This window comes from Takifugu flavidus, chromosome 10 (assembly GCF_003711565.1).
Source record: "Takifugu flavidus isolate HTHZ2018 chromosome 10, ASM371156v2, whole genome shotgun sequence".
In the NCBI taxonomy this organism is placed as follows: domain Eukaryota; kingdom Metazoa; phylum Chordata; class Actinopteri; order Tetraodontiformes; family Tetraodontidae; genus Takifugu; species Takifugu flavidus.
In genome coordinates, this window is record NC_079529.1 from 3,662,677 (window position 1) to 3,674,782 (window position 12,106).

Genomic DNA, 12,106 nt, shown 5'->3' on the forward strand with positions numbered 1-12,106 from the left:
GGAGCTTATCACACGGCTTGAACCATCGTAGAATGAGAAAAGGGGCCGAACAGGGCGCTTTTACGACAGTCTGGAGGACTCTCACACTCTAATTTACTTTAGTTCACTTTTACACTGATCAAACTGCCAAAATCACCACAGGAAATAAGAAAAAAAACAGCTCACTGAGTGATCGGGACTGAAAACAGCCCCATAATATACTCAACATAGTCCTCTGTTCATTTAACTCTGTCTACCTCTGTTATTCTTCAGCCTTTTGCTATTAAATTACTTTTCCTTCTACCCACAATGCATTGCTTTCCATCCTCACTTCCTCTCTGGATCACCGGATGGTTCATTTAGAGCGAGACTGTAAACCAAACCGAGACCCACACTTCCAGGTGGACCAGAGACACAAACTGGGTCAAAGTGGACCAAACAGCTCCGCCTTAAAAAAAAAAAAAAACCTGTTTACGACCGTTTGTGCTGGTAAACAACGGCAATGTGTCACTTCTGTCATCTGTTGAAGGAATCCTTCGTTTGATAAAAGATGCTTTGGCCGCTATTGTGTCTTGTACTTACACCCTTCATATTTCTCATTTTTCCTCTCCACTTCCTGGATCTAGAGTGAGGAGGATGATAGTCAGGTAACTGCGTGCACAGAAAAGCATGTGCGTGACATTTGCTGTGACTAACGTTCAAGCAGACGGAGATGTCGCAACAGGAAGTGGTGCGTTTAACAAAGGGCGCCTGATCCCGACTGACGGGTTTGGTGCCAGCGGCGTGTTTGCAACGTTGCCTGTCTGCATCGTTGCCTGTCTGCATCGTTTTAACGAGCTGCCTTCGTTTAGTGGAAACTATGTTCACCTTCACCATCAAATCTATAAACCCCGTTTCTTCTCCGTCCCAGAGCGGTAAATTTGGCGGCACCTCGTCAGAAGCACAGGAGAACCAGCCTCAGGGGATCCAGACTGCTGCAGAAGCAGCCGAGCACGAGAGCATGAAGGCGGTGTTGAGGAGCGGCCTGCGGGAGGGCGAGAGCGGGACGTCCACGGTGCCGGGCCTGCGCACGCGCACCCGCGCCGGCAGCGCCAGAGGTCCGCCCCCTTATTTAGACCAGCTGACGTTGTCTGAGAAGGTCAGAAAGCAACAGTGTCTACAATTTGTCATTTTAGCGCGCGTCGCCCCGTGGTGCCCGGCCAGCGACGACCTCTTGAACGGCGCCGACGACACGGCCGACGAGATCATGGAGAGGATCGTCAGGTCGGCCACTCAGGGACCCAGCCAGCGGACGCAGCCTCGGGAGAGGAGACGGTCCCGGGTCAACCGCAAGTCACGTAAGAGGCGGCAGCAGGTTGGCTACGTTAGCGCGAGCGGACATTAGCAACGTAACGTGTGTTTCTTTGCCCTCGTCAGTGAGGAGAACGCTAAAGAACGGTCTGACCCCGGAGGAGGCCAACGCTCTGGGCTTGTCCAGCGGCTCAGAGATGCAGGTGTGAAGCCTCGGAAGCGCCCCCGTCCAGACCGGCGACTCCCATTTTAGTCGAGTCGAGCCCATTGCTTTGCTCTTCCAGGAGAGCGGACAAAGGCGGCGTTTTCGGAGGAGCGCCGCCGCTGGGAAAAACATCGCAAAGCTTAGCCGCAATCATCCTTCCAACCTGCACAAACCGTTTATCGAAATTTGTAAGTCTGACGCGCGTCGGCGTCCGCGGCCTCCGCCAACGAAGGGCTAAACGTGCACGTGGCGTTACTACTGTGGTCGTTTCTGATGCTTCTCAAGACGGTGCTCCGACGGGACACAATTGCACTGGACGCTGAGGATCGATGGAATGTGAAAAGATGAACCACTACACATCTCCGCAGTAGCACACTTCTCATCCCATTCAGAGGAGCGCCGTTCGGTTGCCATGGATACAACCAGGCGACGCCGCCCGTCGGGGTCAGTGTGCAGGTGCAGCCGCACATTTCCGAGTGCCTTTCCCGGCCGCGGTTATTTATTCAGACGTTTCAGGGACATATGGAGACGACGTCACTGCAGGTGTGCACGTGAGGAGTATGTGCACGTGAGGAGCGCCGCGCACCACCTGAGCTGTGACCCGTCTTCATCCAGTATTTCCTAACGTGTCCTGTCAAAACGTTCCCGTCCGTGTTTGGTGACTTTAGCGTATTTATGACGTAGCTGCCTTCTCCTCGAACGCCGTACTGATGTTCGAGTCGGAATTCCTCCTGTTTTTTTAAAGAGAACGTGGTAGAACTCCAGTCCAGGAAGCGCACCAGCAGACTTTAACTCTCCAGCACCTTAGCCTCGACCTGTAGCATGAAAACGAGTATTTATGGGGCGAAGAACTCAGCGTTCACAGGAGTGAAGCGAAGCCACATTTCCACGACTGTCCGCGTCTCCGTGTGTAGAATAGTGTATTATAGACTAAAGCAGTATTATTCCGAGGTTATTTAAGAGGAGCAAGCCGTGAATTCAGAGGTGCGAGGTCGGGAGTGGCTTTTTTTGATACTTCAGACTGATGAAACGTCTCCGATCGACCCTGCGGAACCTTCATAGCGAGGTTTAGTCAAGCCTTCAGACGGCGCCGCTCAAACGTACGGACACGGCGCGCTTCCGCCGCAGCTTCTGTTGCACCTCTGCCCATTAAACTACAATAAAAAGAGGCTCCTTCAAACCCGCTCTGGCGCCGTGTCGTTTGTCTCAAACAAAGTCACACATTGGGAGGAAGAAAGAGAAACAGGAAACCTCAAGTCTCTTTATTTTCAGTCCACACAACCCAAAGCTTCAAGTCACTTTACGCTGAAGAGCAGATCGCTTCATGACAGCCTCGGCGTTTCCGGCCTCCTGCGTGTCGACGGGCGCGGCGGAGCTGCGATTAGGGCTGGCCTTGGTAAACTGCAGAGGCTAAGGTGGGCCGGACCGCTACTCACGAGAGGGGGGGCGAGGTGGGGGAAACACAACCGAGCACAAAAAGCACTAAAGTTAAAAAGCAGCTCAACAGTCCCAGCAAATCCAGTGCAACCGAGACGCGCTTGGCTCCGGACCAGCTCAAGCTTCAAGACGAGGGCCACAAACGAGGAATTAAAAGAATTTGCATCTCCTGATCACAATTTCTAATTCATTCATGTACATTCTCCCTGAACATTTGTTTGCACAGTACCTCAAAATCGTATAAATTACAAAATGGACTATTTCCCTTTCAACCAGACGTGATTTACTTAGTAAAAGCCCTGGATGAGAGACAAGAAAAAGCTTTATTCAGTTTACATTGTATATTGCTACATAAAAAGTTTTATAAGGGAATTTTTTTTTCTTAAATTTTGCATATTTTCTTTAGGTGTGTGGTTTGGTGTCAGCATCAATAACCTCAAATTAGCTCAGAAATAGCACCAACGTACAAACGCCTGACACGTCACCCGTCAGGAGTTTATTCAAGGTTAGTTTTAGTAAAAAAAACAAAAACACAAAAAACCCCCAAAGATGCGGCAGTTTTGCAGCGCGTTTTAGTTCTGAACCACAACGTGATTGGATTTGTAGATTTGAAAAGCAGAAATTATGGCCGAACCCTCCCAATAAAAGCCTCCTTTGATGGCAGACGTGCGCTCGGGGTGACGGTAACAAACGTAGCGATGCGGTTGAGAATGCTTCCCCACTCAACTCATAGCATTTTGGATCTGGCTCAAACTAGAAATGAGAGAAAAATAAAAAGAGACGACTCCCCCCAAACGCCTTTCTGTCAAACACAAACACGGAGGTCAGCTTCAGTTGGGGAAACGGCTGAAGTTTAAGGTGTCTAAAAAGGTTATATAAAAACAGATGTCCAGATTATAGCTTCTGTGAGGAAAACGTCAAGTTTACGCTGTTTTTTTTTCTCCTTTTTCTTTAAAAATACCTCTTTAAAACCACGGTCTGATATTATTTTGAACACATAGCACCAGCTATCGGATCGTGCCAAGCCTTGGGTTTGGTCTAAAGAGCAAGTCTGTGCTGCGCTGACGCGGCTTCGCACAGGCGTTGGTGAGACAATTTGACAAATCTTCAAAAAAAAACTTAAAGTGCCACTTCAGTCCCACTCCGGCTTCCCAGACTTCAGCCGTCTAAACCTAACCACAGTACGCGGGTCCTATCTAAGACAAATGATGGGGGGCTTCAAGCATTTCCATGAGGAAAGTGTCGATAGGTGTGTCACCGATCAGCTTAAAGAAGAACAGGTGCTCCAAGCACTTCAAGCCGATGGAGCGCAGCGCCGGCAGGCGGAGGAGGAGCTTGGCGAACCTGTGAGGGAGGGACACAAAAGCGGCGTTGAGCTCTGGTGACGTGGGTGCGGCGGCCGGTCCCCATCAGGGCGTTACCTTCCCTGCTGCTCCGGGTATCTCTGTTTGCAGTAGGCCTCCAGCGACGCGTAGACCTTCTCTCGGAGCAGCTCCACCTCGCTGGATTTGGAAAGTCCTTTTGCATCTGCAAAACACTTCTGACGGTTAGCACCGATCTCTGGCTGACAAGCCTGGCGTGGGCCGTGCGCGGGCACCTGGGTTGAAGAGGACGATGGCCCGCAGGCAGCCGAGCTCCGTCTTGTCCATTTGCATATCTCTCATTTTATTGACGAGCTCGGTCAGGACCCTGAGCGGGGACAGATGGAGCAGGTTAAAAGGTCAGAGTCTTCATCATACGACCGGGGCTGAAGGGGAGAAAAGCTGATTACCTGTCAAAGATGGCCCCGACCTCTGCGCTCTGCACGTTCTCCCTGTCACAAACCACACAGGCTTCGTTTAAGACGCCGCTTCACCACGTGTAAAAGTGCTTCCGCGCGCACCCGTACCTGTCGAAGATGGCTCCCACTCCCGCGCTGTTGGCGCTGTCCCGCTGCAGCTCCGAGGCCAGCAGGACGCCGTCTTTGGAGTTGATGGAGCGGTGGGAGAATGACGCGATGAGCAGCTCGTTCCAGCCTAGGTATGACGCAATCAAACGCGGGTCAGTCGGCAGCGCAACGTTAAACACGTGGTCAAGCCAGAGCCGCCGCGACTGCACGCCAGCTTCCCCAGCGCCGCGTTGTGACAGATTTTGCTAGGACTTCACGCTAAAATGGAAGCACGCTCTCGTCCGGCTGCCCTCGACCTCAGGACGGACCCGAGCGCGTCTACGTCCAACCAGGGGAAAGCCAACACTCCAAATCTGCTTTTACTGAATGTTTGGTTGTTATACACGTAAATATTCCGTTTTCTCTCGAGGCTACACAACAAAATGTGAAGTTTTAGGATTGTCGGAGCAGGACGCGGACGGCGTTGGCTCCCACCTGCACGGAGGAGGATGACCTGGTCCTCTAGTGGTAGTTCGGAGAAGTGAGGGATTCTCTTCGCCCACTCCACTAAAGCAAACAGCTGCTTGTCTGCAGTCTGGCAGATGTTGGACACGGCATCGTGAGGCTGAAAGCAGACAACACATCAGACGAGCAGATTTCTATACATCCGGGTGTCCCCGTCTCTGCTGATCTACTCACAGAGTTGCCAGCGGAAACGCCGTCGGAGTGGAGCTCGGTTTTCTGCTCCACGGCCGTCTCCGCCGCCAAGATCTTCTCCACGGGCATCTCCTCGTTCACGCTGACGCTGAACTCCAGCTCCCCTTCGCGCTCCCGGTTCCTCTGGCGCTCCTCCTGGACAGCTGCGTCAGGCGAAACACGAGGAAAGGGCAGTGAGGGAGGGCGCCGGATCAGAAACGCACCCACCCGAATCAAGACGCCGGCTCAGTTACCTTCCCTCTTCATGCCCATGGCCAGGCACTTCTGATAGCGGCAGTACTGGCAGCGGTTGCGCTGGCGTTTGTCCACCAGACACTCTTTGTTGTCCCTGCAGGTGTAGCTCAGGTCTTTGCGCACAGTCCTTTTAAAGAAACCTTTACAGCCCTCGCAGCTGTAAACGCCGTAGTGTTTCCCTGAAGAGACACAGGTGGCGAGCGAAAAGGGCGAGAGCGTCAGTGACGTTTCGCCGGGCGGAACGTGGAGGAAACGCGGGCGCCGACCACCGTCTCACTCACCAGAAGAACGGTCCCCGCAAATGACACACATGCGCTTCTGAGACATCATCAGGCCGGGGCTGTGAGCCGGCACGGGCCTCAAGCCAAAAGGAGGCTTGATATCTTCCGAGCTGCTAATTGAGTGCATCCCTGACGGTGGCGTGGATGAAGAGATCTGGAAACAGAGCGCAGCCACAGCGAAACACTGGTCATATCCGCCAGCTCGTGGACGTAATCCAAGCCACGTGCACGCGGGGCGGCCTTACCTGACTGGTGCTGATGGATCCGAATCCCAACGAGGGCGAGACAGGCGATTTAAGCGAGGAGCTGGTAACTGAAAGGAGAAGCCAAGATGTTGGTGGGCTGCTGTGGTGACATGGCTACAAACTGGATAACACTGAATTCCCTAACTCAACCTTAACTGGGCTGAAATCAAAGCAGGCTCAATTATTTACCTCCTCACTGTCTCAAAGTACAACCCAATTCAAGTGCAAGTGAATGAAGCCGATTAAAAATTCGACTTTTCTGCCTGGATACAGTAACCGGCCATCTAAATATGTCAGACAGCTGTAGGGGTTTTCTTCTTTGGGGCTAATAAAATGGAGCCTTTCCCTCATTAGTTTTGTCCGAACATTTTTTTTTGGATCAGCTTGGCCCGTTTCCAGCTGTTCGTGACACTTTAATGAAATAAAAACCGATCTGGTACGTTGTGTACGGAATTCCCCCCAGCAGCTAGTGGTAGTCGTGCTACCCATTAAACCACTTTTATGGCACGTTTAGCGTCGTTCACCAACACCGATTAACGTGGCCGAACAAAAGGTACACGAATGTGAAACCTAGTGAACACACAATAATAAACTGTTCGACATGCAGTTTCTGATTTTATTTTAACGCACGGGTCGTTTGTTGACGGTAGCTCGTTACTGTGCAACGTGACAAACTTCACAAGATTTTACGGAAACTTTGTCTGCAAAACTTGAAAAGCGAGCTTCCGTTTGTCTTTTCGTGATCAAATTATACAGTTGCGACTGTAAAATACTGAAAACACTGCACAAACAACGCACAGATTCGGCTTTCGTGGTTTGTTAGCTACCTAGCTAGCTGCGGATCCATGTACGTTAGCAGCCCGTAGCACCGTGAACATTAGCTTTGCTTGCCACAAGCTTAGCAAACTGGGTCAATAAAGTTAATGCGAATTTTACAGTTTTAACTCACAATATGTGCCTAGAAGGTTAATCGCCAGGAAACGAAGAGCTGGGTAATTCGACGGCCATGGAACGTCTTATAAACCAGAGCTAGCAGCTTTAGCTGGACATTACGGCTAACTTTGCAAAAGGCGAGCAAAGCTAATGCTTTGGTAGCATTAGCATTTGTGCACGGCTCCCGGTGATAGTCCGAAGCAGTAATTGTTGACTAAATAGCTCACGGTTATCTAAAGGCAGGAATCACTTACCAGACACACCTTCGACGCATTGTTGGGGGGGTGTGAACGCGTGTCGCTGTGCTCAGTGTGTGGAGATCAGCAGGGGACGAGAGGGCGACACTTAAATCCGATTTACTTCAACTTGGTGCTGTTTTTGTTTACAGGCCATGATGGAGCGGTGCCAGGACGGCTTCAGCCTCCCAGAACCACCCAAAACACAGCTGTCATATGACACTCCCGCAAGAAAGCCTGACCTCTAATTTAATCACATCCAGGGTGCATCTGAGATGGGGCCCGAAATATATGTTTGAGCAGGGGGGACCCCGAATATTCTGGCATTTTGGTGAAGTTTTCTCTTATTTTGACAGCTTCTCTCTGGAGCTGCACATGTGCACACAGTTGCTCACACGCATCTCTGACAGTGGATCATGTAAGACAAGCAAAGCTGGAACCTGAAAAACTGCTTCGACATGTGTGTTTCTGAGGACGCATTCTTGCTCTGACCTCTGCGCCGCACACACACACATGCAGGTTTCCATCAGAGAAACTTCATTTTAGCCTCATATTTATGTGACCCGTCTGGGGAGAACTCCATCAAGATGAAGCGGATCCATTTTTATCTACTTATAACCTCAGGTTTGATTCATCTCATTCTTTTTGTTGTGTAATTGTATAAATCAATGAATGTGTGTGTGTGTGTGTGTAACAAATGTTTCTTTTATTTGCAGGAATGTGCCCCGTCGCGCTGATTTCTTCAGATTTTCACCTCATTACGCAGCCAAAGAGCTACGACGATGCAAAAACTTACTGCAGACACTTTTACGGAGATTTAGCCACAGTTCACAACCTCTCCGACGTGAACCATCTGATGGCTTCGGCTCTAAACGACTCCACCAGAGCCTGGATCGGCCTGGAGAACGGACGGGTGTGGTGGTGGCACTGGTCACAGCCCGACCAGATACTGGACTACGTCAACTGGGGGCCTGGGGAACCCCAGAACAAGAGCCGCGACGGGTGTGCGGCGATGGACGGACGCGGCCGGTGGTTCGAGAGCGACTGTGCGGCCTTGAGGAGCTTCCTTTGCCAGGGTGAGTAGCAGCACGCTGGGATCTGAGTCCATTTGGATGCTGGGATTGAATCTGGTTTAACGCTGCCCCTCAGGCGTTGGCGGGACGGGTGGGTACACATTGGTCGGCGAGGCCAAATCCTGGCGAGACGCTCAGCTTCACTGCAGGGACCTTCTGTCTGATCTGGTCATTGTGCGCTCAGCAGAGACCAACGAAGCCGCGCTGAGAGCGTCGGCCTCCCAGACTGTCTGGATCGGCCTCTTCAAGGACCCCTGGAGGTGGTCCGACGGCAGCCCCGCGTCCTTCCGCCACTGGAAACCGTCCCAGCCGAACTACCTCGAGGGCCAGGACTGCGTGGTGACCGTGTTCAGTGACCAGGGGAAGTGGAACGACCTGAGGTGCGGCAGGAGGCGCCACTTTGTCTGTCGTGGGGGTGAGTTTCTGTCCACCTGACCTTGAATTAGAAACATTCCTGATTTCATGGGGTGAATTTCGTCTTCACAGCAAGGAAATACGTCACAACCACCACAGCTGCGACCAGCGACCAGGAGCCCACCAGAACAACCCGCAACACTACAGCGGTCGAGATATGGACTCACCTGACCGTCTGGGCCTCCACAAACGCCTCGTCCGAGGCTGCAGCCGTCAGCCAGCTCACGCCAAACGCCACCGATGGGGCGACCCGTTCGCCGACCCCTGACGTGACAACAGCGCGGCTACCTTCTCAACCGACAGGCGGTTCCATGCGCTCTGGTGAGAAGCTTTTTTTTTTCTTCTCATTTGCAACGAAGGTCCGTCGTAAAGTTCACTAAAATCCCTCTTGTCTTAAAGAGAACCTCATATTGATCCGGGAGAACCTGACCTGGATCCAGGCCTTGAGTTACTGCAGGAAGAACCACATGGACCTCGTCCACATCACCACCCGGGACGTTCAGGAGAAGGTGGCCGCGATCGCGAAGAACTCCACCTCCCCGCACGTGTGGATCGGTCTGCGCTACACCTGCCTGTTCAACTTCTGGTTCTGGGCCACTTCGGCTCCTGGCTGTTACCAGAACTGGGCCCCAGGACAGGGACCCCAGCGGGACTATGGCTGCCGGGTGACGGGTGCCGTTCAGGCCACTGGGGGGCAGCAGTGGGTGGGCTTACCTGACGGGGAGAGGCTGAACTTCATCTGCAGCGCTTGTGCTGGATGATCGCTGACGCCCGGAAAGCTGTTCTGGGACGACGTTTGTGACTCGGGACAGTCGACCCAGAACGGGGCCGCGTTCCAACGCTGCGAGAACACAGCTGCCTTCCTCATTGTTCTAACTGAATTTCATTAAAGACGTTTTTTACATGCTGTCCGCGGGCATGTGCACTCATGGGAACGTGAATCTGCATCTTACTCACACCATTTGCACGATGACCTCCCCGATTGTCCTTCCTCGACCACCTGAGCGCGGCTGCGAACGGCCCCGCCAGCTGCCCCCGCTGACCTGACCTTCACTGGCAGCAGCCCGGACGCACATTCACGCCCCCGCCCGCACCGCGCCTAAAAGCGTGGGAATGATGTCATCTTTACATCATTTCAGCGACGTGTCTCCAGCGGGTTTCGGGCTTGTGTTTCGGCCTCTTGTGATGTTTCTGCATTTTAAACTGCTGATTGCTGCGACCACATGCGACCATAAAAGCCAGCGAGCATGTGTCTTTTAGAACCCGCCGCCGCTCTGATCACGGCGTCCGCGTCTACAATGAGGGTCCCGTCACCTGTCAATTACCACGGGCCATTACACATGCGCGACCAGGGCCTCTCCCATCGGTTCAATGTTAATGTCTTTTCTCAGCCCCGTCCCCTCTTGTGTGCTGTCCAGCTGGCTCTGACCTCTGACCCTTTCGCCCTCACTCCTGACCCCCAAGGACATTCCCACGCCACGTCCCCGCTGGTCACTGCCTCCTGCATTTGTAGCTAACATGGCGGCAGCCACGAGTGGGATCAGTGTAACGCAGCCTCACCCTGACACAAGTGTGGAGCAGTTGCTGTTTAGGAGGCGCTCGGGACAGGAAGGCACAGCCGCAGGTGTCTTCTGAGCGCCTGGACGTTGCTTTATCGTGTCCATCTTTAGCTTTTTTGAACAAGTTTCATTGTGAAGCAATGCTGAACAATAAAAGAAACTAGTTTATTAACCCTGATGACTGGTGGAATTTAATCTTAAATAAATAATGCAGTTGTGTCCTCTCTGCCTGTCACACCCGATTGCATCCTTCACCCCTTCACCCCTCGGTGGCTCCCTCCCTCCCTCCCTTCTTCCCTTCTGTCACTTTCACAGCTAATTGAAAAAAAAAGGAGGGATTTTCTCCATTGAGGCCGGGTCTCTTAGGTAACCCCAGTCCTGCATGAAATGAGATGGACAGAAGAGAGACGCAGAGGGGGACACGGACATGCAATCTGGAGGAGCGAGGGACGAGGACGGTCGCAGCAGAGAGGGAGCTTGAGCTAAAGAACCTTAGATTCAAGCTTTAATCTGCAGACAAGGGCAGAAACCATATTTGGGATTATTATTGAAGTATTGGTGATTCGTCATGTGAGTATTCAGTCAGCTTATCGTCTTTATGTGACACATTAGGAGATAAAACGTTCAAACTCTGTGACGATCAAGAGAAACAAGTTTGTGTGTATTGTAGCGTAGTTACACACCCGTCTAATCACCATCCTTTGACCCTTGTCTTTGGTCTTGGAGCAGTTGCAGGTCTTTTGCAGGTTTTTGGACCAGCGGATGCGATTTTCCTCAAATCTTCCTGGTTTCATCCGGGAGCTGCCCATCGCAGGTTTGACAGGAAGTCTGGTGTTGATTGTCCAAACGCAATTCTTGTGTGACTCCGCGTCCAGGAGTTGTGGCTGGACATCATGCCCCCGGCTCTCGTTGACGTCCTCTCACTGTGAGTTAGACGGGTGGTGATGGAAGACTGCACTGGTGCCCCGAGGGCAAATCGAACTTCAAAGCCAAGGGGCTTTGATCACAGAGTCACCTGTGTGTTACGTAACCTCGTATTATTGGGGGGGGGAACACGAGCTGATAAACATGTGGTAATATTTTTATGCTATTTTGTGACCTTTGTGAAACACTAACGTCCAACATCTGTTTCCAGATTTGATTGTTTTAGTGTCTTTTTCAGTGTTTCTCCTCTCTTTTATAATGCAAAGTGTCTTTGATTTTTTTGAAAGGTGCCTCACAAAGAAAATGCATCGTTATTATTGTTAATATCACCACTATTCGTCTGCTGTGACCTATGACCTGTGACCTGTGACCTGTGAACGACGCTGTGAGAGACGCCTCGGTGCATCGCCTCTTTCATTTGTACTGCGATTCCTCAGAGGAAAGAAATAAAGTTGGAGTTTGTCTCATGGTTTTCTGTCACTCTTTTGGTTTTTATTCAGTTTGGCTGCGAGGAAAACACAAACGACATTATTTGTTTTGGGGCTTTCGAAACAAACCAGAAGCGCAAGTAGAATAAACTTGTTTTTGTTAAGCAATTTCCAGTCACCCCAACCCCCCCCCCCCCCCCAAAAAAAAAAAGAATTCTTGATTTCTCAGAAATCACATGATCTGGGGGAAAACAGGCAGGTTCGTTGGCCAATAGGTACCAGAA

At 51.6% G+C, this 12,106-nt stretch overlaps 3 protein-coding genes and 1 long non-coding RNA gene across 8 annotated transcripts in view; 3 read left to right on the forward strand and 1 right to left on the reverse strand.

Moving 5' to 3' along the window:
• Positions 1–2,658, forward strand: part of fhod3b (formin homology 2 domain containing 3b) — a 56,212-nt gene extending 53,554 nt beyond the window's left edge. The window contains 3 exon segments of the mRNA XM_057044885.1: positions 890–1,076; positions 1,155–1,316; positions 1,396–2,658. Of these exon segments, the coding sequence (XP_056900865.1) occupies positions 890–1,076; positions 1,155–1,316; positions 1,396–1,478 (432 nt within the window). The 3' untranslated portion in view covers positions 1,479–2,658.
• Positions 2,659–2,721: 63 nt separating this feature from the next.
• On the reverse strand, positions 2,722–7,629 carry rxrbb (retinoid x receptor, beta b). Of its 4 annotated transcripts, none has more exons than XM_057044888.1 (11): positions 7,443–7,629; positions 6,256–6,323; positions 6,011–6,164; positions 5,729–5,908; positions 5,478–5,638; positions 5,274–5,403; positions 4,800–4,926; positions 4,683–4,724; positions 4,509–4,600; positions 4,333–4,438; positions 2,722–4,255 (listed from the first exon to the last, which is right to left on the reverse strand). In XM_057044888.1, exons 3-11 carry the CDS (start codon positions 6,135–6,137, stop codon positions 4,108–4,110), a joined length of 1,113 nt encoding a protein of 370 aa, XP_056900868.1. In that variant the 5' UTR covers positions 6,138–6,164; positions 6,256–6,323; positions 7,443–7,629; the 3' UTR covers positions 2,722–4,107. The 4 variants fall into 4 exon arrangements, with proteins under 4 accessions (XP_056900868.1, XP_056900871.1, XP_056900870.1 ...); XM_057044891.1 differs by having other exon boundaries at positions 4,333–4,448; XM_057044890.1 differs by having other exon boundaries at positions 7,452–7,591.
• A 279-nt stretch (positions 7,630–7,908) lies between these two features.
• LOC130532319 (macrophage mannose receptor 1) lies at positions 7,909–10,648 on the forward strand. Of its 2 annotated transcripts, none has more exons than XM_057044886.1 (5): positions 7,909–8,048; positions 8,141–8,500; positions 8,574–8,912; positions 8,984–9,232; positions 9,311–10,648. In XM_057044886.1, exons 1-5 carry the CDS (start codon positions 8,012–8,014, stop codon positions 9,670–9,672), a joined length of 1,347 nt encoding a protein of 448 aa, XP_056900866.1. In that variant the 5' UTR covers positions 7,909–8,011; the 3' UTR covers positions 9,673–10,648. The 2 variants fall into 2 exon arrangements, with proteins under 2 accessions (XP_056900866.1, XP_056900867.1); XM_057044887.1 differs by having other exon boundaries at positions 8,685–8,912.
• A 238-nt stretch (positions 10,649–10,886) lies between these two features.
• On the forward strand, positions 10,887–11,866 carry LOC130532584 (uncharacterized). Its single transcript, XR_008952363.1, has 2 exons — positions 10,887–11,040; positions 11,682–11,866. It is a non-coding gene; the product is annotated as an uncharacterized LOC130532584 (long non-coding RNA).
• The last annotated feature ends 240 nt before the right edge of the window (positions 11,867–12,106 follow it).